At 44.0% G+C, this 26,725-nt stretch overlaps 1 protein-coding gene across 11 annotated transcripts in view; it reads left to right on the top strand.

Moving 5' to 3' along the window:
• The window catches only part of KTN1 (kinectin 1), an 87,782-nt gene that overhangs the window by 3,462 nt on the left and 57,595 nt on the right, over nt 1-26,725 (top strand). For 10 of the 11 annotated variants that reach the window (XM_062618423.1, XM_062618417.1, XM_062618425.1 and 7 more), the window contains exons 2-4: nt 21,859-22,410; nt 23,959-24,096; nt 26,494-26,661. In XM_062618423.1, coding sequence (XP_062474407.1) covers nt 21,888-22,410; nt 23,959-24,096; nt 26,494-26,661 — 829 coding nt within the window. In that variant the 5' untranslated portion in view covers nt 21,859-21,887. The remainder of the gene's footprint in view (nt 1-21,858; nt 22,411-23,958; nt 24,097-26,493; nt 26,662-26,725) is intronic. The other variant, XM_062618420.1, reaches the window with a different exon arrangement.

Below are 26,725 nucleotides of genomic sequence, written 5' to 3'. Positions count from 1 at the left end.
TTTACCATGTGGACTTCTCCAGTCTGATGCCTGTGATCTCTTGTTTGGGAACACATCTGTGCCTGCTGGTGTGGGTACTGCCTGAGAGATTTGGATTCCTGATTTTTATTCCACTGCTCCCCCCCCCCCCGGTGCTTCATGGTGTCTGTTATTTCCAGTGAGTTTGGAGTGGGAGCAGCAGTGCTCACATTGATAAGCACTGCATGTTGATTTCGACTCACCTGCTTCTTCGATTGAAGAACTGCTCTTTAGCTGGCAGGGGGGGAGAAGCAGAATGAATCCAGGTGCTGCTCCAAGCAGGGAGGCGGTATGCAGGCATTGTAGTTCCTGTCATTCCTCTGCAAGGGTTTTTCTTCCCCTGATGTGAGAACTAAAGCAGCATCTGGGCCAGGTTCCCTGCATTTGAATTTGTCCTCTCTTGGTCACTGCCATGCTTGGGTGCAGGACTGCTGCAGTCTAATTAGATTATATTAGAATGAATAAGTGAATAAATGAGCTTATGGGGGCACAGTCAGGTCATCTCAGCCCCTAAATATAGGTCCTGGGCAGGGTGCAAGCTTGGTGCAGTGTCTATCCATACAGCAAAATTAAATGGAGATCTCCTGGGAATGTATAAATTCTGCTGTCTTGTTGGCCAGGATACTCCAGTGTCTTGGTATGAGAAATGCCAAAATCCTCTCAAATATGAGCATTCTTCAATTGAAGCTTGATGGGGAGTTGGAAGTCATAGATGTGGAAACTGTAATAATCTTGAGGTGCTGAAGAATGCAAATCTCATGATCCTTTTTAATGCTTCCCATTTAACTGAAGGTGATTTTTCTTTTAAGTCTCTTAGGTACTGTGGAAAATGGAAAAAGAAATGATTTAATGTAGCATGTATGCACATGAAACTCTCAAAGGTTTCTTCTCTGACTTTCTAACATGAAGAATATTGTCTCCTTGCAACACTATGATGGAAAGAAATAATTTGGGAGCTTCAGGCCTTGAATTTTGCTGTGTGATGTGTGTGGGATGGGAGGGAGAGGGGAAGGATGGCAACTTTAAGGTTTGTGGGTTAATCAGAAGTAAAATAGTTACTTGTATGCAGCCCTTCTTGTTTTTTGCAGTGTTCTTTGGTTTTGTTAGTGCTTTGTGGCTACCCTGCTTATCAAAAATCACAGCTCTAAATTCCCTTTTATTTCCAAGAAGACTTATTTAGAAGAGTAGCATTTTTTTCTTTTTCAAATGAAACCACATCTTTGCTTGTAGATCACTGAGGCTGTGTTATAACTCGGGGAAAGTGCTGTAAATTAGTAATGTGGGCAAGCTACTCATTTTCTTGCACTAGTAATCCCTATTATAAATAGCCTTGTCCTCTGCTGTTAGTAACAACTCCCTGCTGCTGTTTCTGTCAGGCGTGCAGGATTTTCAATGGTAGTAAAGTATGGAAAGAAGCACTTCTTGCAGGTTTTTGCTCTTTCCTGTTGGACCCCTCCCTCCTGGCGGCTGCTGCTGCCTGCACTGCACTGTCTGGTTCAGCTCGCAGCCAGGCAATCCCGCAAATCACTGCTCTACTTGAGAACAGCCAGTACATTGCTAACAGCTCCCTTGCTGCAGGAAACATCTTTAAGCCCTTTTATGCTGTAAAGTTGAGGAAGTAGAGCAAAACTCCTGATTTCCTTCAAGTTGCAGTTGAATGACTGGTTGAGCATAAGGGAAGGCTTTTTCCGTCTCAGGTGTGTTGATGCCTAGCAAAACACAAGTTGTTTTTTGGATGGTGCATATTGAGTAGCTCACCTTTTCAGCCTGCCTATCTGGTCTCCAGTTTGTTGCGCGTGTGTTGAATGACCCAGAGAAAATAAAGCTTGAGTTCAGAATTACGTGGGTGTTGAAGGCTTTTAAAGCCTGGTATATTTATGCCTGTGATCCATGGCGCTTCCAAAAACAATCCAGCTCCCATCGCATGGAGGGGAAGTACCTCAGTCCAGTGTTATTTCATCTAGCTGTGTCACCCGCCAGAGCAATATAAATTGAACCAGAGTTATTTTGGGCTACTTATTCCTTTGCTTCCAAATCCAACCCTGCAAGGCTTTCTGGTAGAAGAAATGCTGGCTTAATACTGCTTTCCACTCTCCCATATGGACTGAAAATGGCAAGCAGGGTATTTTATTTCAGGGATGTGACAAATTTTGGTACATCTTGTTCCAGTCTGTGTAAAGGTGTCTTTTGTCTGCCTGCAACTGCACAGAAAGGAAGTTGTTGAGTCCAGGAGATAAAAGCTCTATCTTCTCCCCTGTGAGGGAGCAAGCTGCTTGCTCCTTGGCTTGGCAGTGCTCTGCTGCTGTCCTGCTTGTAGTAGGGCGGGGAAGAAAATGTTCCTGGGAAAATGTGAGTGGACTCGTAATCTATTTGCGAGTGCGTAGCTGTCAAGGAAGATGATGACTAAGCTATTGCACAAGGTGCAGCTCTTCAGGATTGGACCGGATCGTGACTGACTGATAAGAGAGCCTATAATATCAGTTAACTGGTAATTTTATTATTGCTGGCTTAATCTATGAGTTTTATTTTTCCCCTCAGCCTATTTGCTGTGGGGTTTTAAGTTTAAAAGGCCATACTCTGTAATTACAAAGAAAAAAGTCCAGTTTATTGGAGGAAGTGAAGGGTTCCTGAGCCTGTGGTGGAGAGTGCTAGTAGCAGGCGTGTTTAAAGCCAATAACTTGCATTTGGCTCATGTGGATGTCTCTGCTGGGTACCTGCCCTGTGCTGCTGCCAGGCTGTCGCATGGTGAGGTCTATCTACCCTTGTGAGCAGGCAGGATGGAGGCACTTACCTTCCATTTAACAGAAGGGAAAGCAGAAGCCAGTTGCCTGCAGTTGAAGATGCTGAGAGGTCACCAGCTCCTAATGCTGTTCTGGCCAGGACCATGCTGCCTGGGCTTTGTGCTGGCAGTTAGCTGGTGGGTGAGTGGGAAGGGGCTCTTCTGTGGTAGCAAGGCTGCTCCTGCATGTGTCTTCCTTTCAGGATCTCTGCTGCAACAGGGGTGGGAGGCCAAGCCTCGTCCCAGAAAGCAGTATTTCTTCCTGGGTCCCAGAAAGCAGTATTTCTTCCTGGGTCCCAGAAAGCAGTATTTCTTCCTGGGTCCCAGAAGGGTTTGAAAGGCTGCTGTGATGATTACCACTGTGTTGTCCACCAAGTCATTGCTTACGTTACATGGGGTCATCCCAGCTTGGCTTTCATGTAGGCATTGCCCTTCCCCTAATGCTATGCTATGCATGGACCTAAAATGAGATGTGTGAAACCAACTGCATCATCTCTTCTGCCCTTCCACATTTCAGCTCCAGCGATACCTGAGAGCAGCACCATGGCTACAGCAGATCATACCCAGTTATCTTTCACAGGGCATTTTCAAATCTGGGAAGTGAACAGAGTGTAGCAGTGCTGTGCCAGGAAGGGCCTTTTCCCCTAGGATTAGGCAGGAACTCTTCTGCCTCCTTTAACTTGCTGTCTTCTGGGGACACTTGGCACATCGTTCTCCAGGACCAGGCAGTGTCTATGTTTCAGTGAGGTGTGGTGCTGGGATGCTGACAGTAAGTGGTGTTTGTGGGTGAATGCTGTATTGCATAGTACACCTACTGACCTTTGTGCAAATACCTGTTGCCAGCATGTGTGGCTTCAGCTGTGATGAACTGATAAAGAACTGCTGCTTTTCCTGTTTGTGTTGCCTTGTCTTGTATTTATTACTGTAAATGGTGGAGGTGCATCAAAGATTCACTTCAAGTTCAAGCTCTGACCAGTGAGGAGCTGTTTGCTTGAATATTGAGAAGGTGCCCTTGGCAAGCCTGTCCTAGTGTGGACAATGAGGAGCATTGCCCAGAAGAGAGGCAGAGGTCTTCCAAAGCCTTGGAAACCACCAAGCTGCAGGGAGGATTTATGGAGGTTGTTTTAGGGTTTTACTGGGTTCCCTGGATTTTCTCATGGCAGCTCAGTGGGGGTACTGACAGTTCTCCCTTGTTACCTTCACCCCATCTACACCCTATCTACAGCCTGTGCTGCACTACTGTTAGGATTGGATTGTGTGCTAGATTTAGTAAACCTCTTTACAGCTTAATGTGTGCATATGTAAAAACTGTTGGTTTTTTAAAAGTAGCTTTTAATGGGTTAGAGCCTAGTTCAAGATGCACATCGAAGCTGGGCTTTCTCTGCACACATGGCAGTACACTCGGCCAGTTATGGGAGGGACAGGTAGGTGACTTCTACACCTTGGTGTACTTCCACATGTGGATTTGGTGAGGTGCGGAGTGGTGTGAGTGGGTGGGGAGGGTTCCAGAGGCATAATTACAGCTTGCATAACCTGGTCTGCAGTCTGAGGCATGTGAAAAGTGCTAGTGAAGGGGTTAGGTTTCAGAAGTTTTAAAGGCTTGTGAAAATTCTTGGGCAGATATTTCCATTACAAGCCTGCCTTTTCAGTCTCCAACCCTTGATCTCCCAGTTTGTACCTTTTTTCCATGCTGCTTGTGTGGGCAGAGGAAGAATTCTTTGGCTTCTGGTCCAGTGTACCTATTTCTAAGTACATTTCTTAATCCTCACTCCCCATTACAGGCTACTGGAGTAATAGCTTAAAGTCTAACTGAAGTTGGAGGCTAGTAAGTTTAGATTTTTGTGGATGTGGTAAAGTGTTTGTTCAGTCCTCGCATGCCAAAGAAGGAGCAGGTTGTGGGGCAGCAAAACAAGGGGAGTGAGAACCCAGAGAAGAATGAGAGAAATGACCTCAATTACTTTGCATTTCTGTTGCTGAGCAGTTTTAGGTCTTTTTAACAACCTGGCATGTTCTCGAGCTCAGATGAGTACTGTGCTCATCACTAAAGCTGGGTGCATTGGGGCATGTGTGCATGAATGTGTTATGAGACTGTTTTTGGGGGAGGGCTCTGGGTTTTTGGGTTACTGACTTGAACTCAAAATTATGAAAACAGTGAAAAGCATATTTGAAGTCCCTTTAGGAAGCTCTTACAAGTTTTGTCCTTATGATCACAAGTAGAGGAACCCCATAGAGATGCACACATTGAGCACATCTTTTGGGGGGTTCTTGTGTGTTGTTGTTCAACTCCCAACATTGTGCTGTATCTGGGGTTATGCAGTGACCTGAATTGTGGAACTGGGACCAGTATGGCTAAGGAGTATTGTGGGGTTTGCTGGGTGGCTGCTGCTGCTCAGAGGAATATTAGCAAGCCTCAGCATCACTCATCTGGGGCTCAAAAACCACATGAGGAAGGTGGTAAAAGAACCATGGACCATGTGGTGAAGGAGTAATTCAGGTCTGTGTAAGCAAGTCTGTGGAGGAGCTGAAGCCTCTTCCCTGATGTGGGAGGGGAGTTTAGCCTCCTACTCAGGATGTTTTAAGTGGTGCTGTGGAGGCTGCTAAAATACTGCACTGGTTCCTGAGTACCTGTGACCTTCTTAAGGTGCTCGCCCAGATCCTAAAGGTGGGTCTGAGATTCCATGCTGAGTTGGCACTGTGTATTGTTGCTGTATGTGTTACGTGTGTGGTCCTTCAGCAGACCGAAGCACAGAATGGTTAACAAGGTGAAAAGAAACCTTATGGATAGGAATGTGTAGTGCTACTGTTTAGGAGCATATCTCCTTGGTGTGGAAGTGGTGGTATCTTGTGGAGCTATGGCCGATGAGGTCCCTGTTGTAGCAAGAGATGCTTGGTTAGATGATGAGGTGAGCTGGTAGAGTTCCCCTTTGTAAATGGGCTACATGCAGTGCCTCAAATGACAGTGGAGAGGGACCTTAATGCTTCACCTATCTCAGTAGGAAAATGACCACAGTTAAGCAGCAATTTCTTAAACTTATGTTGTGCTTTTAAGTTGAGTTGAAAGTTCCAGCTCATAATGCAATTTGTACTTCAGAATACACTGGGGTAGTTTGTATGGTGCCAGTGCTGTAAGGATTTGCTTCTAAAGTCTCTTTTGTTCATTAACCATTCTGAAACTTTAAGAGTATCAACAGCACCATGTTCTACAGCATTAGAGATCTAGCTTGGATATAGAAATGGTGTATTTATGCCTGTATGATAACATGCTTTAGGATAAGATTGAAGGACAGCTTTGCTGCAGAGCAGTCAAACTCACTCATGTCTGCTGTGGAAGTCTTGGGGATAGCAGTCTGTTTAGACTTCGTCAGGTACAAGTTTGTGCTGGAGCAGAAAGTCAAAATACTAGTGTTGTAGGAAGCTTATCATTGGCAGAAGCTTATGTGGTTCAAGTTCAGTCCTGAATGTACCTCTACATATTCCCTGTTTTCAAAGGTTTCATAAAAACTGCATGAACAATGTTTTAATCTGGCAAATGATTTTTAATTTAGTTCACAGTTGTAATAAAATCCAACCCTCTTTTGCAGGTGTCATTTCTAATGTGACTGTGGATAAAAATTGCTGCTAGCAAAATAGTGAGTGGTAGAAGCCTCTTGTATCACTTAAACATGTTCCCTGGAGTCCTAGGGCTCTGGTTCATCTCTAAGTGGCAAGAGTGGCGAGTAGGAGTCTGCTGCTGCTCTACTGCCAGGTGAAATAAAGCACAGCACCCATGCTGTGTACGGAGGCTGCAGATTCACCATTACAGCACTGAGCACCTTGTTGGATTGGTGGTTTAGAGTTTTCTGACTTGCAGACAAAATGCATTCATAGCCAGGTCCTACCCATTTGCTTCTATGCCAGCATTGTCCTCTGGCTTGGACCCCACCCTGCAAGGTAGGAGCTGGAGGAAGCTGATCTATGGGTATGGCCCGTATTTGCTTGGGTGTAGTTCGGGTCAGCATAGCTGTACGTGCTCAGAGGGAAGCAAGTGTGGCAGGTAGTGCTAGCTCAGGCCTGGCTCTTTGGGTTTTCTGATGGCTTTGTGTGTTTCTGAGCCACAGCTGTGTTTTACTGTATTAAAAGCAAAAATAGGCATGCTGATCTAGTGCTTGCCCAGCTGTGTAGGCTGAAGAGGAGGCATTTCCAGGCTGGGGAGGCTCGTAGTACTCATGTTTTCTAAGTCCTAGTTTGGTAGTTGTACTGCACATGCTGATGATAACTCTTACTTGGGATGCCTCTGTCAACTTATATGAACTTTGATTTCTGTATGTTCAGTCTACATTCCTTCTATAGTCTAGCCTAAACTGAAGTTGCCCTTTTAAAATCTTGAGAACTAACTGCATACTCCTGCGTTTCAAACTCTTGGCATATTTGAAAATTTATTACTACCCTGAACTTTGGTTATTTAATTGGTGCATACTTGTTTCCGCTTTTTTTCCTCCCACTGTACTGTATGTGGTGAGGAGAGAGAAGAATTTTGCCTGTTGATTTCATCTCCTTTTCCAGCTAAAGGTTCATCAAGATTTAGCCAGATAATGGGGCACAGCAGTCTTGTTTCAAATGCTGCTTTCTGATGCTCTCATTTAGCAAGGTCTGTGCCTTATTTACAGTAATTTTGATGCAGCAATCATGCTTTCTTCTCTTTAGAGAAAACTGAAATCACTCGACTGCTTAGACATAATGTAATACAGTAAATAATATCTTAAACTTCAGGTAGTTGGAAGAAACCACATGAAAGCGTCTAGATCTGATATGATTCACAATCACTTAAGAGTTTTGATTTCCCTCTGTGAGTTAACAACTCTCCTTTAGCTTGCAGCCTGTTTCCAAGGCAGGTCAATATCATCTTCCTCAAAGAATTCAAATAGATGAGAGCATCCATCTGCTGTTCGCTTCTCCTTTTGTCCACTGTGGTTTAACAATGGGATTGTTGAGTCACCGAGAGGTTAACGAAGCACTTTTTTGTCAGTGGTCCAGTCTCTTTGTATAGTTGTGTTTAACAGTACACTGAACAGAAATAATGGGAAAATCTTGTTGGTGGAATGACCAGGGTTGTCATTTTGCAGTATCGGGGTGAAGACCTGCTTAAGCTTCAGGCTTCTAGCTGTGTACTGGGTGGCTGATTGCTCTGCAAGAACATTAAAGATTAGTTTCTCTATATCTTTTTGCATTGAGCAGTGTTGGAACTAGGGGATCTGAATGACTACAGTTGGTTCAGCAGCAGCTTTCCATGTAGCATTTAAAATTGCTTTGTTACAACAAGTCTTTTGGGGTTTGGCATTAGAAAGAGTAAATTTTTGTAGCCCTTAATTATGACACATAGGAACAATTGCAGCTGGACAGGCAGCAGTCCAGCTCCTGCCTTACTGAGTGAGCAATGCTTTTGTGCTGTGCCATCCCTCTGCACAAATGCCCATAGTGGGCACTTGCTAGGTTCATTGGGTTTGATCTCTTATAGGAGGGGGTTTGAAAGTTCCAATTTTGAGATTATCACAGTAGTCCTTCAGGCCTCTGCCCAGTTGGTCTGAGTGAACCTGTTACTGTGGCTGCCCCAAAGAGCTTCCAAAGGAGGCAGCTGGCAGTGGGAGTGTGGGATTAAAACCCAGCTATTATATCTAGTTGTACTGGGATATTGGTGGCTTGGCTTTGTAGGTGCAGTGGCAAAGTAATTGCAAGGAAACACTTGAAGGTGTAGTGTTTTGCTGGCAGTGTGGCCCCTGTGTGTGTACAGGCAATGCAGAGCTTTGAGAAGCTTGGGAAGGTACAGGAAGGGGTTGTGCTCTGTTGTATGTGGGTGAGCTGTGACTTGCAAGATACCACGTGGCACAGGGAGAGGTTTCTTTTCCCCTGTCTCATAGTAGCCTTGCAATATCCAAAGGGGGCCTACAAAGATACTGGAGAAGGATTCACTGGAGACTGTAGTGATAGGACAAGGGGTGATGAGTTCAGACTGCAACAGGGGAAGTTCAGGTTACATGTAAGGAAGAAGTTCTTTACTGTGAGGGTGGTGAGGCACTGGAATGGGTTGCCCAGAGAACTGGTAAATGCTTTGTCCCTAACTGTGTTCAAGGCTGGGTTGGACAGAGCCTTCGGTGACATGGTTTAGTGTGAGGTGTGGCAGGGGGGCTGGAACTGGATGATCTTAAGGTCCTTTCCAGCTTTTCATATCCTGTGATTCTGTCCTTTGCTCGGCAGAGCTGAGTGGCAGTGGGACTTGTAGGAGTGCCTGCCAGTGGAACAGTGCTCTGAGAAGCTCTCACCTTTTACCTCTGGAGCACCTCTCCAGGCTGTTTCTCCTACAATTGAAGTCAAAGTGCACCTATTATCACAGAGGCATTGCTGTTTGCCCCAGCTGTGCCTCTGTTCTAGGTGTGTCATTAAGCAAAGGCATCATCAGCTGACTTGTGAACGATGCATGCAGTAGAAAATACAGAACTCCTGTTCTAGACGCAGCTTCCCTTGCTGCTTCCAGGAGCTGCTGAGCCTCTGTGGCAGCTGGTGTACACGTGGCAGCACCTTCCCCTGTTGGGAATGTTAAAAATACCCACTACAATTTTCCCTTTCCACATACCAAGGTATATTAATGTGCTGCTGCTTTGATTAGTCATTTCCTCTTCCTTTGTTCCTTTCGAAACAGGGTGAAGGACTGCGGGCGCATACTTCAGTGAAATCTTGTGTAGTTAAGGAGTCTGAAGCTAGATTCTCCTGGGTTAATACCTGTCTTTGGCAGAAGGATTCTGTTCTCATCTGTTAAAATACACATTTAAAAATAAGTCTGGATAAAGTAACTTTTATGGTGTTCATACTAAGAATAACCAAATTTATTTTTGTAGGGAAAGAAATTGTAATGTGAATGAGGCTAATACTCCTACTTCCAGAAATGTAATATATTCTTGCAGGAACGCTTTGGTTGGTACGTTGCTATAGGAAAATTTCACAATGCTCTCGCTTATTTTGAGGTTTCATACCTTCCTCCTGTGCCCTGAGCTCTGTGCACACATACTCTTCCCTCCCCAGGTTCCTGCAAGACCTTGTTCACCATGGGTGGAAGCTTGCTGAAAGCATCATGACACTGTTAGGCTGTACATGGCTCAGTTGTAGCATAATTTTGTCAGTCTCAGCACCATTGTGGTATATTACAAAGGTTAATAAATTCTGCTATACCTACTTAAACATTGCTCTGAGTGACTTGTGAACCTTTCAAGGTTGGCTGCTTTTTGCTTCTCCATTGCTGCTGCTGTTTTAGCAGGACATTTTGAGAAAAGCTTTAGCACCAGGCAGTGTGGAGACCCACAGAACAAGTGAGAGATTTAGAACTTGCTTGTGGGTCTGGAGAAATTCAAGTGAATAGGCTAAAATGTCATCTGACCAATATTGTTAAGGGCAAAGTTGAGTAGAAATTTGGAGAATTGAGCAGTAAGGGTGGACCTCTGCATAGCTACTTGCAGAATTCGGAAATGTATCCCCTAAACAAGATGCCATCCTCGTTAGCAATCTGTGAGTTTCCTGTTCTTCTGGTACTGAGAACATCCACTTTGCCCTGGATTCAAAGCAAGGATGTTTTGTGCCTGCCTAGGGAGCTCAGGCCTGGGCAGCAGTGCAGCTTCTGCCAGGCTGCCTGAGGAGAGGTGAATTATGTTGGAGCTGTGTGAGTGAGGCTTTCAGGGAGGTAATTACCTGCAGAGCCAGGTAATACACTTGGGTCTTTTCCTTGACTGTTTGCCATTCATGTATATAAAAACCTGTGGGTTCTTGTATATAAAAACCATTAGGCTCCCAGGACTAAGATGCCATTCATACTTTCACAGAAATCTGCTAAGGCAAAAATAAAAGCAGGACCAGAGGCCTCTTCTTTTGCTTGTCTCATTTTACATACATATTAAAACATAAACAAGGATGCATAATATGGGAATGTATATTTCGATAGTTAAATTTGCTGTCTCACTGGGAAAGGGAAAAGGTTCCATTCCAGCTGTTTTTTCTTTGCAGATTGTTGTGGAAGTATGAGAGGAATTTGAGTACTGAGAAGCTACTGCTCATACCTGCTTTCTTCTCTCCTTCTATTTGCAGAGACTGAATTGGATTTAAAGAGATGAAAGGGCTGTAGAAGCCCCATATTTTTCAAGAGATGATCTTTAAATTTTTTTCTTGGAATTCGGGACTCTGCCTTGTTTTTGACCAGAGGGGAGTCACCTGTGTAATTGCTGTGTGTGCTGTAGAGCTTGTTGTAATCAAATGGAAGTAATAGAGCATGGCAGGGGTAGGTGCAGAAGTCTTAGAAATAAATGCACTTATGCTAGTGCCACTAATTGCTGTGTCAGGAAAGAATTAAGCTGTGTTGGAGTAAGCCTGATAGCTGAAACCCTTCACCTGGCCTTGTTTTGGCAGAGACAGCTTTGAAAATAACACTGCATGTGGTTGTGTCAGCAGATGGAGCAGGGGATAAGATGGGGACGGGCAGCTTTTTGACCCCAGCTGAAGGATGTGCAAGCGGCTGTGCTGGTATATGCAAAAGCCCTGCGCCCTAGGAAAAGCGTGCCATACTAGCTGTGAAAGAGCCATGGCCCTTGGCGTTAGAGCTACCATATAGTATTTTCCTCTGGCTGCAGAAGATGGTAGAGACTTTCTATGGATCAGAGGTGAAGATTATACTGTGAATGTATTTGTACAGTGGACTACAACAGATGTCAAAAGGCTTTTGTTGAGGTGCACAGTGGCTTTAAACTTGTGTAAATGGCTTTTGTGTGGTAAACCCAAGCTGCTATAGACTGTCACATCAACTTGGCTTGTACAAACCTTTGTTAACTTTCCAGACAGCTAACTGGCATAACAAAACAGGCATGGCTTGATTCTTACCTCCCAATCTGATGCTGGGCACAAACAGATTTCAGGTGTGGTTGTGCATGTTTAATGCTTGTCTGGCTGACCTGAGAGTCGGGGCTTAAATCTGTACCTAGCTTCTGTTGCTGGATGGGTTCATGTTGCTGGAGACTCCTTGGTGCTCAAGAATCACACAGTGTGGAACTGCTGCTCAGATTGGTATTCTGAATTCAGCTCTGGCCATTAATCTGCTAGATTTCTCTTATTTTTTGTACGCAACCCTGCATTAATATGGCTGTAGCAAACCCCTAAGTCCTAGCATTGCCTGCAAAGCTAGAACTAATGAATTAATGTTGGGTTTATTGCAATGTGGTGTTCCTTGGGCAAACCTGCAAAAGCTGTGCATTGCAATGCAGCTGGGCAACCCTGGGGTGAGGAGCTGAAGGGTGGTTTTTTTAATCCAGTTATGTTCAGACTATTAGAAATGTGAACTTAATTCTTTTCTAGAGCATGGCTAAAAGGTACAGCTGCCTGGCTGGCTGGGTTTGCTGGTTCTGTCTAGATGGCTGCTTTGGAGAAGAGAGATGTAACTGCTGCCTGGCTACAGAGGCAATGATTCTCTGAGGGGCTGTACTTTTGCTTTGCCTTACCATTGACAGTTTTTTTGTGCTGGTGCCTTTGTGTGGATACTCATGCTGCCTCTTTTGCTGTTGAGCTATGCCTTCTGATGTAATGCACACCATGAAAAGTTAATAGATGGAACGGGGGATCTTCTGGCTGTTAGGAGCTGCTGTGTTGAGTGACCTTGGCTGCTGTTGCTGCCTTGCTGCCTGCTTGGGATGTGAGCAAAACTGCAAGATGAGAAAATTGGTGTCTGTGTTCAACTTTTAGTTTAGATTTTGCTGCTTGTTAGTCTTTTATGAGAAAATGTAGTGAGCGTTTTTCCCCTTGTATTTTGAGAAGCACTGTTTCCCAGTTCCCCACACACAGAAGTGTGTGGCCATGGAAAGGCAAACAACAGCTCTGTTTCTGAGAGCAGAGAAAGGGGAAATGCTTGCCCAAAAGACCATGAGCTTGCTGTTTGGCTGTTTAAATACCTCTCAAATAGTTCATGGTGGTGTGGGCAGAGCATGTGTGTACACGAGCATGTGAAGGAAGGAGCTGGGGAAGCCTCAGGGGTGCCTTGGAAATAGTGACGGGAAGGTACAGACTTGATGAGTAATGCTGAGAGCTGTCTTGGGCACAGTCCACCCCTAGCCCTCTCCTGCTGGAAGAAGCAAGTCTTTGATCCTTGGCAGACACTTTGGAGGAAGGTCGTGTACAGATAACTTGTTGTCTTCTGCCTTTGGAGAGCACAGACGTGCGTGTGTGTCTGTTAGAAGCTTGTGATGAGCTTTGTTGGTTTTTTTACAGGGAAAACTTGCAGCTTGTGGAGGGTGGTGGGGCCAAGGATGCTTTCCTCTGACCCTAAGGTATGTCAAGTTACGTCCCAAATTGCATCCCCTCACAGATACTGCAAGAAACCAACTGCAAACAACCTTATGAAGTTTAACGATGACAAGTGCGGGGTCCTACACCTGGGTTGGAGCAATCCCAGGCACAGCTACAGGTTGGGCAGAGAAGAGATTCAGAGCAGCCCTGAGGAGAAGGACTTGGGGGTGTTGGTCGATGAGAAAATGAACATGAGCCGGCTTCAGTGTGCGCTCGCAGCCCAGGAAGCCAACCGTATCCTGGGCTGCATCAAAAGGAGCGTGACCAGCAGGTTGAAGGAGGTGATCCTGCCCCTCTACTCTGCTCTTGTGAGAGCTCACCTGGAGTATTGTGTGCAGTTCTGGTGTCCTCAACATAAAAAGGACATGGAGCTGTTGGAATAAGTCCAGAGAAGGGCCATGAGGATGATCAGGGGACTGGAGCACCTCCTGTATGAAGATAGGGTGAGAAAGTTGGGGCTGTTCAACCTGGAGAAGAGAAGGCTGCATGGAGACCTCATAGCAGCCTTCTAGTATCTGAAGGGGGCCTATAGGGATGCTGGGGAGGGACTCTTCATTAGGGACTGTAGTGATAGGACAAGGAGTAACGGGTTAAAACTTAAACGGGGAAGTTTAGATTGGATATAAGGAGGAAGTTCTTTCCTGTAAGGGTGGTGAGGCACTGGAATGGGTTGCCCAAGGAAGTTGTTAATGCTCCATCCCTGGTGGTGTTCAAGGCCAGGTTGGACAGGGCCTTGGGTGACATGGTTTAGTGTGAGGTGTCCCTGCCCATGGCAGGGGGTTGGAACTAGATGATCTTAAGGTCCTTTCCAACCCTAACTATTCTATGATTCTATGAAATGTTTTGGCTTCCTAACACTTTTCAGACCTGAACAATATAAATTCATAGAATTGTTTAAGTCAGAAAGGGCCTTTTTAGATTGAGTCCAACCATTAATCTAACATTGCCGAGTCCACCACTAAACCATGTCTGTAAGTGCCATGTCTTTTGAATACCTCCAGGGATGGTGACTCTACCACTTCCCTGGAACAACTTCCCTGTTCCAGTGCTTGACAACCCTTTCTGTGAAGACATTTTTCCTTATATCCCAACCTAAACCTCCCCTGGTGCAACTTGAGGCCATTTCCTCTTGTCCTGTTGCTTCTTGCTTGGAAGATGAGACTGACCCCCACCTCACTACAACCTCCTTTCAGGTAGTTGTAGAGTGATAAGGTCTTCCTGAGCCTCCTTTTTCTCCAGACTAAACAGCTAGTTCCCTCAGCTGCTCCTCATCTCACTGGTGCTCCAGAGCCATCACCAGCTCTGCTGCCCTTCTTTAGACATGCTCCAGCACCTCAGTGTCTTGTAGTGGGTGTCCCAAACTGAACACCCTATTTGAGGTACAGTCTCACCAGTGCCAAGTGCAGGGGGATGATCAGTGCTCTCGTCCTGACCACACTCTTTCTGGTATCTGTGTCTTAGCGCTCATGCTTTGGTGAACCATGTGGGTTGCTGGTGTGACAGCATCAGCACAGTTTTGGGTAAACTGCTGAGCAGGAGTGCAGAGCATGGCTTCCAAGCCCATTCCTCACTCTGTGCCAGCAATGGGTGTGCATGCTTTTATCTCTGGATAAATGCGAGGTTGCTCGTTCTACTTTCACTGATGCTAATTCCAGCTCTGGGCTTTATCCTGCAGCCCAGGTAGTTTCAGGGCGTCAGCTGCCATATGGCGAATCCCTGCCCTGCATTATCTTGTATGAACTTGCCTGGATAGCCAGGCTGCAGTGGAAACCTGCTCGTTCCTGGCAAACCCTTGCTTGGAGGTACCCAGGTGCTCACTGCTTGGACAGGGCAAGGTTGTCTGCCAGATAGTGGTGACAGTGTTGTGTAGCTGTATTGTGCTCCCAGCTTGTTCTTGGTGCTGCTGCTGCCTTTTGTCAGGGCTTGGTTATAAAGATGAATTAAAAAAGCCCTAAAAGTAAAAGCTTGAAGCAAAGCTACTCTTTTTGGGGAATTTAATAAATAGTGTGTCTGTGTTAACTAACATGAAGCAATGGAGAGCTAATAGAGCCCAACAGATGGTACAAACAGCGGCGTGGTTGGAATGGAAAATATTTACCTTGAGGGCATTTGAAGCACTGGGATTGTGCTCTGCAAGTGGCTTAATTGTATCAGTGTAATAAAGTGAAGAAGAGTGAGATTTATTGACAAGTCTTGTTCTTGTGGTGTTAGCAGTTTGTAGCAGGTGTCAAGCACTGTTGAGCTTCGCTTGAGCAGGTCTTCTTCCCAGAGAAGAATAATACATGAATGGCTCAGTCTGTAGTTTCAAGTGTCTGCAGCTTGCTTGTGTTGCTGCACAAATCATGCTGTCAGGGCAAATACTCAAATGAAATGAACTTGGAGCTTGAACTGCTGTATATTATGCTTCACCTTCAGCCTTAGGTTTGAAAGGACTTCTGTAAGCAGAGCATGGAAACATAGATATAAAAGTAGAGTTTAGAAATAATACAAAGAAATAGGTTAAATTCTGCCACTGGGGTCAAAACTGGCAGTGCCGCTTAGACCTTGAGCTTTTCTGGTGGTGCATACCTAGAAGCGCATCGCCTCAAAGCTGTGAGAAGACTGTGATTTTACTGGTGGCTGTGCCTTTTTCCTTACATAAGTGGCAGATGAGCTTTATGCATAGTATCTTATTTTCCTGTCTTAAAAATGGTGTTAATATGTAGTCAGCTCTTTGCTGGTATTCTCCAGGCAGTGGGTTTTGGGGAATGAGTAACCCTTGCATGGGAAAGTTAAGTAGGATGTTGAGCCATTGCAGGGGCTCCCTTGGCTCCCAGCGTTGGTCATCTGCTGAAGGCAGTGAAGTGTTAACAAACTTGGAGCAAGTTTGATGGACTGAAATCCCTGCTTGCTCGGACAGTTCAGCTTTCACTCTTTGCCTCTTGGTGTCACAGAAGCTCTGCTGTCTTTTGTGTCTTATCTTGGGGTGTAAAGAACACATCTCTTTTATTCCCCCCCCCCCCCCCTTTCTCTTCTCAGTGACACATAGGGCTGCTTAAAAAAAGCCCCAAAAAAACAGAGCCAGGCTTAAGTCTGAGTCTGGTTCTTTTCCTTATACTATAGCAATGCTGATGTTAAATGACCTGTTAATTCTGGTAGCCTTCTTTCCTAGAGCTTGAGGCCGCAGTGCTTTGGTTAGTTAATTCTCATGTGCGAAGAACAGAGAGGTGGTTGCTTCCAGTGTATGGATGTGGAAGAGGCATAGAGTGGCTAAACATCTTGTTTAATTTTGTTTTACCTGTGGCAGATCTGGTTGTTGCTGGGCATTCTTTCCCAAAGAGCTCTGGGGGAAGATGGGCTTGAGTGAAGCTGTTTTCAAGAGGATCCTGATCCTCTTTGCTGCTGGCTGAGATGGAGCATGTTGCTCTGTGCAGATTAAGGAAAAAAAAATAGTGCAATCTACTTGAAGAATTGGTTGAATACAGATACTCCTCTGCAGAGACTTCTTGCAGTGTTCCTGCTGACTGTTGAATGTGAAGACCTTTAGTCTGCTTGCCAGCTTGAGAAAATCCCAGGGAAAGCACCACAATTAAAAGAAGCCGTTGTTTTAGCTAAATCATATGTGGTATCCCATAAACTGCTTAGTATTAAAAATAAGAATCACCTTTGTACCTATATTCCTCTCCACTGTTAGTTTTTTAAGAGGCACAAATCCCTGGCAATTACGTGCATCTTGGGACCTAAGCATGTATAGACGCTGTGCTTCTGATGTGCTGGGGCTAAGCTGTGAGTGACTCATTAGCCAGATGGAGCTGTAATTTATTTCTGTCTTCTCAAGTAAGCTAATCCTCTGGATGCAAACTGAATGGCTGTCCTGTGAAATGTGGTATCTGTGCAGGATGAAGCTTGAGATTTAAATACAGAAAGCAAAGGGTGTGTTGCTAAATCCATTGCAGTGTTAAACAGCCGAGGAAGTCGGGTGCAGGCACTGATACTGCACAGGAGTTCAGAAATTATAATTTTCTGTGGTGTGCGCCCTGTTTAAGGGAACAAAAGTGCAATTCTTTTGTTCAACAAGGGATGGGAACAGTAACCGAGTCTGTGCAGACAGGGACAGATGTGATTTGTTCCCCTTTTGCAGAATGACTAAAGGGATGTTGTGAGTTCTTGAGTTTATGAACAAGACTGGAAGGTGTTTGTAAGTGGGGAGCCTGGCACGGGTGCTGGGCAGCTGGGATGTAAGAAATGTGCCTGGTAAATATCAGGTTAAATATCAAGTACAGATAGATGAAAGGTGAGTGTTTAACCAAATACCTTGAAATTTAAGTGTAGCCAAAGTGGCCATGTCTCTTGTCAGCAGCTGCAGGGGGGTGTGTACGTGCTATTTCTACTGGGTGTGCCTTGCCTGGGGATTGCAGCTTTGAGTGGGTAGAGAGCTGATGCAGCCACCCTGGGAAGTTGTCCAAGGGAGGGCTGCGAGTGATAAAAGTCCCCTTGCAGCACTTCTAGCTGGGAGGAATAATACTTTTGTGAGGGTATTTCCTGTTTCCAGAGCTAACAGGAATGGGAGGTATGGTAAAACTAAGTCCTGAGGAGCAGTTAAGCTGGTGTGTGAAGGTATATTAATGCAGTGTTCACCTTTTTCTTGGTTTATTATTTTATTATTATTCTCTTTCTTCTTGTATGGCATGGGATTTTTTCCCCCTATAGATTAGTTCTGTATTTTGTCTAGATGGCTTGTCTGTGTAATAGGGAAGTATAAATGGTGAAACTTCTAATAATTATAGATTGTTTGAGGACAACTGGAAACTCTGTGTGAGCCACAAAGGAGTTTTGTGTGGCAAGAATGCTGCTTCGTAAAGATGTCATCTTGTGGAAGCCAGCAGCTATGGTATCCTTCTAGAAGTGATTTTTAAGTGTCCTTGCACATGCCGGGTGAGGTGGAAATCACTGTGTTGCCAGGAGAGCTTGTTTGTTTTTCTTTGGTGTGCTAATCAATTTTAGTTAAATCCTGAGGCTTTTACTTGGTTTTATTTCATATTTTTTAACACTCCTTCTGTGTTGTTGTGGTTTAAGCCCAGCTGGTAACTCGGAACCATGCAGCCTCTTGTTCATTCTCCCACCCTGCAAAACCTGATGGGATCGAGCTCATTCGGGGTTGTCATGCTGTAGGCTGGTCTTAAACCATGACACATGTGAAAGGCTGGATTTGTGTATGTGAAATTCCCTGTGGGACTGAAGAGATCAAATCTGCATGCATCTGACCACAATGTTTGGGATGGAAGCATTCATTTGGCTCATGGTATGCTTTTCCCTGGTGAGTGAGAGGAGAACAGGGGTGGTAATTGAGTCTGTGGAGCTTCTGAAACTCATCACTGCAATGCTGTGCGTTGGATCTGGCGTAGGGTGGAAATAGGGGAAGTGGAGGGAGGGGAGAGCAGGGCGGTGGACAGAGGCTTGGCAGAACTTGTGTTGCTCAGCCAGCTCTGAGATCAGACTTCATTGAGTCCAGTAAGTATTCCCTGCTCAGACTAGCTCTTACAATTATGTATTGATGGATCCTCTTGAAGCTGCTGAAGCTTTTAAATCTGTCTAGCCTCTCTTGTCTCAAAGCAGCAGTAATTTTCTGCTTATACTTAGTCCTGCCTTGATGACCATCCAGCCTCCTGACACTTGATGTCTCGAACCTTTACAACGTGTTTTGCTGAGTGTGTGATTTGACCTGAGCATCTGGTGTCAGGTGCTGGGAAATGTGTAGGGATGGATGGCTGCAGGGTGTGATCATCCTGTCTTGGCTGAATGAATGTATGGACAGCTGTGTGTGTACCAGCAAGGAAGAAGTGGGCTGTTCAGGGCTCTTTGTGTTTAGATGTTGTAATTGTTGCAGTAATGTATTGTAATGATCAACTTAATTACACTTGTGAAAAATCTGCTTAATTAAATATTTACTTTAGGGATTTGCTGCAAGCAATCAATATTGACTTTGGCTGAGACAAATTTTCAAGATCTGCTTCCTTCAAGAGATGACTAGTATTAGATCACTTAGTGCCGGAAGCTGGCTTTATCAAGTAGCTGTAACTAATAATTTTGAAAGCTCCAGCTTAGTTTTGAGCATCTGTGCTTTTTCTCCCCAGAAGACAAGCTTTTCCTCCCATTCCTCTCAGCTTTTCTGAAACTTTGTGCTGGGTATAATTCCAGACCCAAGCCTTTTCAGTGAGCTGTGTGCACACAGAAAATAAATACAAACTAGGAGGAGAACTAATGTTAAGACAGCTGATGAATAATTAGTGTATTGAAATGTTAGTCTTTTATTTGGATAACTGAACAGCCAAATTAGAGTTCCCAATCCTTGCTTTCTCTGCTGCTGAATGCACTGTACAAATAAATTATCACAGGAGCTCCGTTCTGTCCAGAAGCTGTTAAATAGCTACAGCCAGGCTCCAAACAAACTCTCGCCAGTGTGGCAGGATGGCAAGCTAATTTATGATAGCAGCTTTCAGCATAGCCAGGAGTTGAGGTGAAACAACCTTAAAGATAGTACTGTCAGCTTTTTAAACATTAATGCTCTGTCTGCACAGAAGCAAGGAGAGCTTGTCTTCTCCATGCACCATGCAACTTCTACATGAACCTTGTTCTCTGTGCCCTCAATAGGTACATCTTTTTATAAGCGGCAGTGGAAACACCCAAGCGATATTACTTTAAGGTGTGAGGCAGTTTTTGCTACCTTTTTATGGGTCATCTCACATGTGTAAGCTGGTGTGAAGCTCTTATCCTCGAGTTGGTTGAGGAGAAGGGCAGACTGGTGTAACTGTGCCTGGTGTCACTACCAGTAGAAGCTTCCCCATGTCTTCTTGAGGACCTTTGATGTGTTGGAGGATGCTGTGGTTGGGCAGTAGTTCCACAGAAGATGACAAAGATGATGGGGAGGGGGAGGGGGGAGAGGGCCTTAGGTCCATTGTTTGTTCACAAGAGAATGGTTCTCCCAAGGGACAGTTGAGTCTTCTACCTGTGTAGAGAAAGATGTAGTTGAAGCACATGCTTTCCATGGTGGTTTTTAAACTCAATTAGTAAATCAGGAATTGCAGTTGCTTAATTACTATCATAGAACAGTTTGGTTTGGAAGGGCCCTTAAAAATCACCTAGTTCCAACCCCCCTGCCATGGGCAGGGGCACCTTCTACTAGAGCAGGTTGCTCAAAGCCCTGTCCAGCCTGGCCTTGAACACTGCCAGGGATGGGGCAGCCATAGCTTCCTCTGGGCACCCTGTGCCAGCGCCTCAGCACCTTCACAGGGAAGAACTTCTTCCTAATATCTCGTCTAAATCTGCCGTCTGTCAGTTTAAAGCCATTCCCCCTTGTCCTGTCCCTACAGGCGCTTGTCAAAAGCCCCTCTCCAGATTTCTTGTTGGCCCCTTTAGGCACTGGAAGCTGCTCTAAGGTCTCCCCAGAGCCTTCTCCTCTCCAGGCTGAACAAGCCTAGCTCCCTCAGCCTGTTTCCATAGGAGAGGTGTTCCAGCCCTCTGAGCATCTTTGGTCTCCTCTGGAATTGTCCCAGTAGGTCCATGCCGCTATTATGTTGGGAATCCCAGTAATGTAGATATGGTCTCATGAGAGCAGAGTAGAGAGGGAGAATACCTTCCTTCAACCCGCCAGCCATGCTGCTGGTGATGCAGCCCATGATGCAGTTGGTTTCTGGGCTGCAAGCACACTCCTGAGTCATGTAGAGCTTCTCATCAGCCAGCACCCCCAAGTGCTCCACAGGGCTGTTCTCAGTTAGAGTTTTGATTGTGGCTTTTTTTTTAATGGTTGGTGCTCTCTTCCTACCCCTCTTTGGAACAAACAGTTTAGAGAGAATTTGGATTTTTCCTGTGAAAGTCCAGGTCTGTTTGTAGTGATCAGTTGTGAAATGGGAAAATCTGGCTTGTCTTGGCCCCAAAGTTACCGGTTTGTCTTCATTTGGGCTTTTTTTAAACTGTGGTAACTGCTTTAAAAAAGAAAAAGTTTAAGCTATAGGTAGTGTTTTCAGCAGATTACCCTACACTCATCTGGTCTGTTGGTACCCAGAAGTCATACGCTGTTACACGTGCAAAATAAGTAACAGAGCTTCCTGTTTCCCTATAAATGGGTGGATATTTCATGAGTTTAAAGCTGGTTTTTAGACTTCAAAAAGCAGGTTTGAAAATACCCGATTTTTCTGTGGTTGACTAAAATTTAGGGTTCTTTCCCTTTTCCCTCTTATTCTACTTCTGAAGCTGTCATAAATCTGGGAACAAAAGGAAGCTGAAATTAAACTCTCACTTGCCAAGATAAAAGTCTTAATTCATTATGTTTGATTTATAGCAAGAAAAAAAAGAAGTGTTTCTTTGTATGTACTGGCCCTTATTTCAGAGCCTCAGAAAGTGCTGTCTCATTTCTGAAATCAAAAGCTTTAACTTCCTGAAATTCACTTGGGAAGGAAGAATGAGGAAGGTGAATAAAAGGTAAGAGGAGAACTGTTTTCTTCCAAGACCTGAAGTCTTGCAAACTGCAGTTCCTTCCTATCCAGGCTAGCAATTTTGAGGGAAATGGTAAATGATTACAGAAGTTGTTCCATGATATGGTTTGGTAATTTTATTAAAGGCTATTTTAAGGCCTCTCTAAAACAATGAGGGAGCTTTTTTTTATTACTGTAATTGATGGAGGAAATAATATTGAGGGGAAAACCTGTTCAAAACCTAATTTTTCTTTTTTTTTATAGGGTTTTTAATATAGCAGAGCGAAAGCAAAATGGAGTTCTACGAGTCTACCTACTTTATCATCCTCATTCCTTCTGTGGTTATTACAGTCATCTTCCTCTTTTTCTGGCTTTTCATGAAAGAAACTTTATATGATGAAGTCCTTGCAAAACAGAAAAGGGACCTAAAGTTTCCACCTACCAAGACTGATAAAAAGAAAATGGAGAAGAAGAAGAACAAGAAGAAAGAAGCTCAGAATGGGAACATCCATGAATCTGACTCTGAAAGTACACCTCGGGACTTTAAGCTCTCTGATGCCCTGAGTACAGATGAAGAGCACATCACTCCTGCTCCCTTGAGCATGACTGAAGCATCTACTGGCATTAGAGAACGGAAGAAGAAGGAGAAGAAGCATAAGGCTGTTCAGGATGATCACATAACTAAGGAGTCGGAAGGATCCAAGTCTTCAGGCAAGAAAGTAGATCCAGTCCCTGTTACAAAACAGCCCACTCCACCATCTGAATCTGCAGCATCTAAGAAGAAGCCTGGGCAGAAGAAGCAGAAAAATGGAATGGGTATCTGATGTTGCATATGCTTCTTGCACAGAACGCCAAAACTGTGTTCTGCTTTTTGCAAGGCCACAGAGCATCTCTCATAACTGTTCTGCCTGATGTCTACAGGGCATAGGCTCACTTCTAACCTTTTCCTTTTTACAAGCTATGCTTTTTTTCCCTGTTTTTCATCTGGCAGCAATGTTCTGTTTTTCCCCCTCCTGTCCTTACTTTCTTCTATTAAAGATTGTTGAGTGGAACAGAGTAGGTCATATCTCTGCTGTCAAAATTTTGATTATGTGAAATTAGATGCATGCATGGTAATGTCAAGGTATGGGAAAGTGGAGTCCTAAGAGTGGCTGCTCTGATAAGGAAGCACATCTAGAGAAACTCCATTGCAGACTGTGCAAAATAAATGACTGTTTAAGTGCTGACTTAATGTACAAAGAGGTGTTTGGTGGCTGATTCATGGAAAGGAACACAGCTGCTTCCCACCTGCTGCACCTCTATAACTGAATGGAACTAATGCTGAAACTGGTCCAGCCATTGTAACTGAAACGTCCAACCTAGAATAGACCAAAGCCTGCAGTCAGAATTGCCTGTGACTGTCTTGACCATATCCTCAGCAGAAGCTGACATGTCTCAATGTAAATTTAGGAGTTAAAAATGAATAAAAATACTCAGTTTCAAAAATAAATGAAAGCTGAGGTGTTTGCACATCACCCTTTTGAGGTGCAGGCGTAACAGGTTTGTTACAGGGAGTGAAGTTAAAAGAAGGACATTGCTGCTTGATGTGGTGGATTTTTTTCTTTTTCTGAAAAAAAAAAGACATCCAAAACCAAAAAGGAGAAAAAAGACCCACCCACTACCACCAAAAAAAAGTATCAAATCTCATTTGTGGGTGTTCTCTGAAAAATCTCTGTGGCATGGTTAAAATGTGGTCTGCAAGCGCTGTTCTGAGGGCAGCCACAACTAACTCTTACCCTTGATTACAGGAGCTAACACCATAACCCTGAACTGTGTGTGTCTGCTCTGACAAGATTATTGTATAGCACAGGCTGTCCAAAAAGATAAGAGTTGTTTCTAGTGAGAATTTTTTCTAAAAAGAACAGTTCCCTTATGCGAAACACTTATTTTCTGCTTCTCACAGTCCCAGTAGCTGTTGGGGGTGTGTGTTTAAAGTGCCCAAGTGGATTCATTCCGGGGAGAAAAGTACTTCTTTCAAATAAGAAACTAATATGGGTAATGTGCTGTCTGCTCTGTCACAGTAAAACCTGGATTGGATTTGTAAAACTTCCTCGTGCTGCTGTATGTTCTGCTTGCAGATAAGATTCAAGTCTGTCAAAACACTAGGTGCTGTGGCTCTAGACTCTGCTGAAGTTTTCTATTGCTTTGGGGTTTCATCTGATATGGGAAGTGTATGTGTGTACGTATGTATGGATAACTTCATGTTCTGATTTAAAAATGGGTGTTTTTTCTGGGAGTGGACTTTGTGGCTATTCCAGACTTACTGATTTAAAAGTAATAATGAGAATATACAGAAGAGTATATTGTCTTAATTATCTGTTACAGATGATCAAGATACTAAGACTGATTCTGTTGTATCTCCTGCCAAAAAACAAGACCCAGTGCTGCTCCATCAAGAGATAAAGCAAGAAAATGTACCTGGAAGGAAGAAAGTCTCTGCAAAGAAGCAGAAAGTTGATAATGGTGAGAATACAGGCTTGGTTCAGATAAAGCTAACAAGCCTTTTTGCCATCCATACTTCAGTTTCTCTTGCTTTGGAAAAGAAACCCACAGAATAACACTTTTAATTTGAAAAAGCAGGAATTCCAGGTAGGAGAGATTGCTCAGCCTGAGGTACTGTTCAATTTTATGAACATTTGGTACCACTGAACATGGGATGATGCCATGAACCTTTCTGAGCTCTTTTGGATTCAAACATTTGTGCTTGAATTGAGGAGTAATGTGTTGACTTACAGCATAACCTGAGCAGGCTCTAAGTTGCTCGAATTAAGGCATATCTGGAACTGCTGCAGTTTCTACAATATTGCAGTTTGTTTTTTTTTTTTTTAGCCAGTTGCTTTGACCATGTTCTTCTCTCATTGTCCTTTTGTTAGTTGATTCTCCAGCATAAACTGTTTGTCTTTGCTGTCAAGGCCTTTACTGTTCGTCATCCCTCGTTTTCTGCCAAGATGCTGTTTCTTGTCTCCTCTTGGCTCAGTGTGCCTTTGTGTTTGGTTTGTTTTTTGTTTTTTGTTTTTTTTTTTCTACAATTAGTGCTGTTCTCCCTGTAGCTTTTGGGAAGACAGTGGCCATTAAGTTCTGAGGCCACCTTGTTAGCTTCTCAAAACTCTTCTCTGCTGGGACAGCTATGAAGAACTTGGCAGCTGGTGGACTACTCCTTGAATACACACTGTTGACCAGTTTCCTTTATGCTTTGGGCAGGTTATCAGTCCAACTCAGTAGTGGGCCCTAGTCAGACTAGGGTCAGGTTCGCAGTAGTGCAGGGTTCCTGTATTTTGTAGCAACTGGAAAGCTTTCAAATTATTCCTGGAAAAAACTTACTGATGGGGAACCTATGATGTGATTGTCCTTTATGGATGTTCTTATGCTTTTCCTGATGCATCCATTGCTCTTTGTGGGGCATTTCATGCACCACAAACTTGTCTGTATATGACAAGTAAGTGTCAGTACCAGTTCAGCCAGCATTAAAGCTAAGCTGTCAGTGCTACATGGGAATATCTCATGCATTATTTGAATGCTAGCTGTTTTCTTTTAAAGCTGCCTATCCAAAATGACAGAGCAAAAATTAGCGCTGGTAAGAATTCAGGTTAACCAAGAAGGTACTATGGGAATCTCAGATGTTACTGACACTGCCAAATGCCTCATTGATATTATAAATAGATTTTGAAAGGAGGGGGGAGATAATAAGGAGAGGAAGGGAAAAGGTGAGGATGGTAAATGGGTTAGGTGGTGGATATTTCTGCTAGTGATCTCACTTCTGAGCTTGCATTGTACCTGCAGGTGTTTGCTGGCTGCTTAAGTAGGAAAGCTCTAACAGGTGACACAAAAAGTCCATCTGGCCTATTCTGTTCCTTAGCAGCAGCCAGAACATGAAAGTGTTTTATAACTGGTACTCTGGCAGCCAGGAATGCATATCTTTCTTGCAGTGATGCCTGAAACTTTGCATCCCACCCAATTAATTCTCTCTCTGGTCTGCTGTGTGGCATCTGTTGTTCATCAGCTTTTCAGTCTGGGCTGGCTGGGTCTGAGTTTTCTGCTGTAGTATGGCTCTGTGCATAACATCTTGCATACTTCAGGCAGTGTGACCAGCAGCTCAGGAGCTGGGCAAACAGCAAATCCAACTCTCCTGGCCATATCCGTTGTCCCTGGTTTTCCTCTCTGCTCCCCTGCTTTTGTTTCAGCAGCGCAGGCTGTAAAGTTGTTTGGAAAGAGGCTGATCCTCACTACATTTATACAGTGCTGTGTGAATGGAGACCAGAGGTTGGTCAGTACCTCTGGGTACCTCTCTGAATATTAATGATGTCTAAAGTCTGCTCTAACAGATGATACCTTCATTAAGTATAGTTGAGTTAGCATGTGAAAAGCTTGATTACTGTCCCTACTGCATATTTTGCTGGAATGGTTTAGTTCACAGGTGATGTAATCCAAGTGAAAATGCTGGCAGTATGGTACCACCCTTTAACAGAATAGGGACAAAATACTTGACTTTACTAATGCTTCAGGGATGTGGAATGATTTCATACACAGCCACAAGTAAACCAGTCTTGATGCTCTATGCAACTTTTTCTCATTAGAGTGAAATGGAAGTCAAACTGTAAAGGGTCTTCTCTGCTACTTGTTAAAAAGCTAAAAGGCAGCTTTGGAAATAGGAATTTAATTGAAGCTATTAAATTGCTTTGCATTAGAGACCTTTATTTAATGAACTTACCTGAATGAGTTAAGAAATAAAAAACATAACTATTGAGGTTAATAATCCAATGCTTTAATCCAACTCTCTCTAATGTGTTGTGCATATTTTCTAAAAATGCTGATGTTAATTATTACAAACCTTTAACCTGTCCTGTGGACTTTTGATTATAGTTCTGGTGGATGAACCTCTTATTCAAGCAACTACTTATATTCCATTGATGGATAATTCCGATGCTGGCCCTTTGGAAAAGCGAGAAGGGGTTGAAGTAGCAAAACAAAATGTGAATGAGGGGAACCAGAAGAGCAGTGGCAAGAAACTGAAGAATGAAACAGATAAAGGTAAGAAACTGATAATGCAGTCTTTCTGGCATAGCCTGCTTGTGAACCTGAAGAGGGAAAACAT

The sequence above is a fragment of the Pezoporus occidentalis genome, unplaced genomic scaffold, assembly GCF_034315485.1.
Source record: "Pezoporus occidentalis ecotype Australia unplaced genomic scaffold, CSIRO_AGI_Poc_V1 ctg200, whole genome shotgun sequence".
In the NCBI taxonomy this organism is placed as follows: domain Eukaryota; kingdom Metazoa; phylum Chordata; class Aves; order Psittaciformes; family Psittacidae; genus Pezoporus; species Pezoporus occidentalis.
This window is presented reverse-complemented; position numbering and strand designations above follow the sequence as displayed.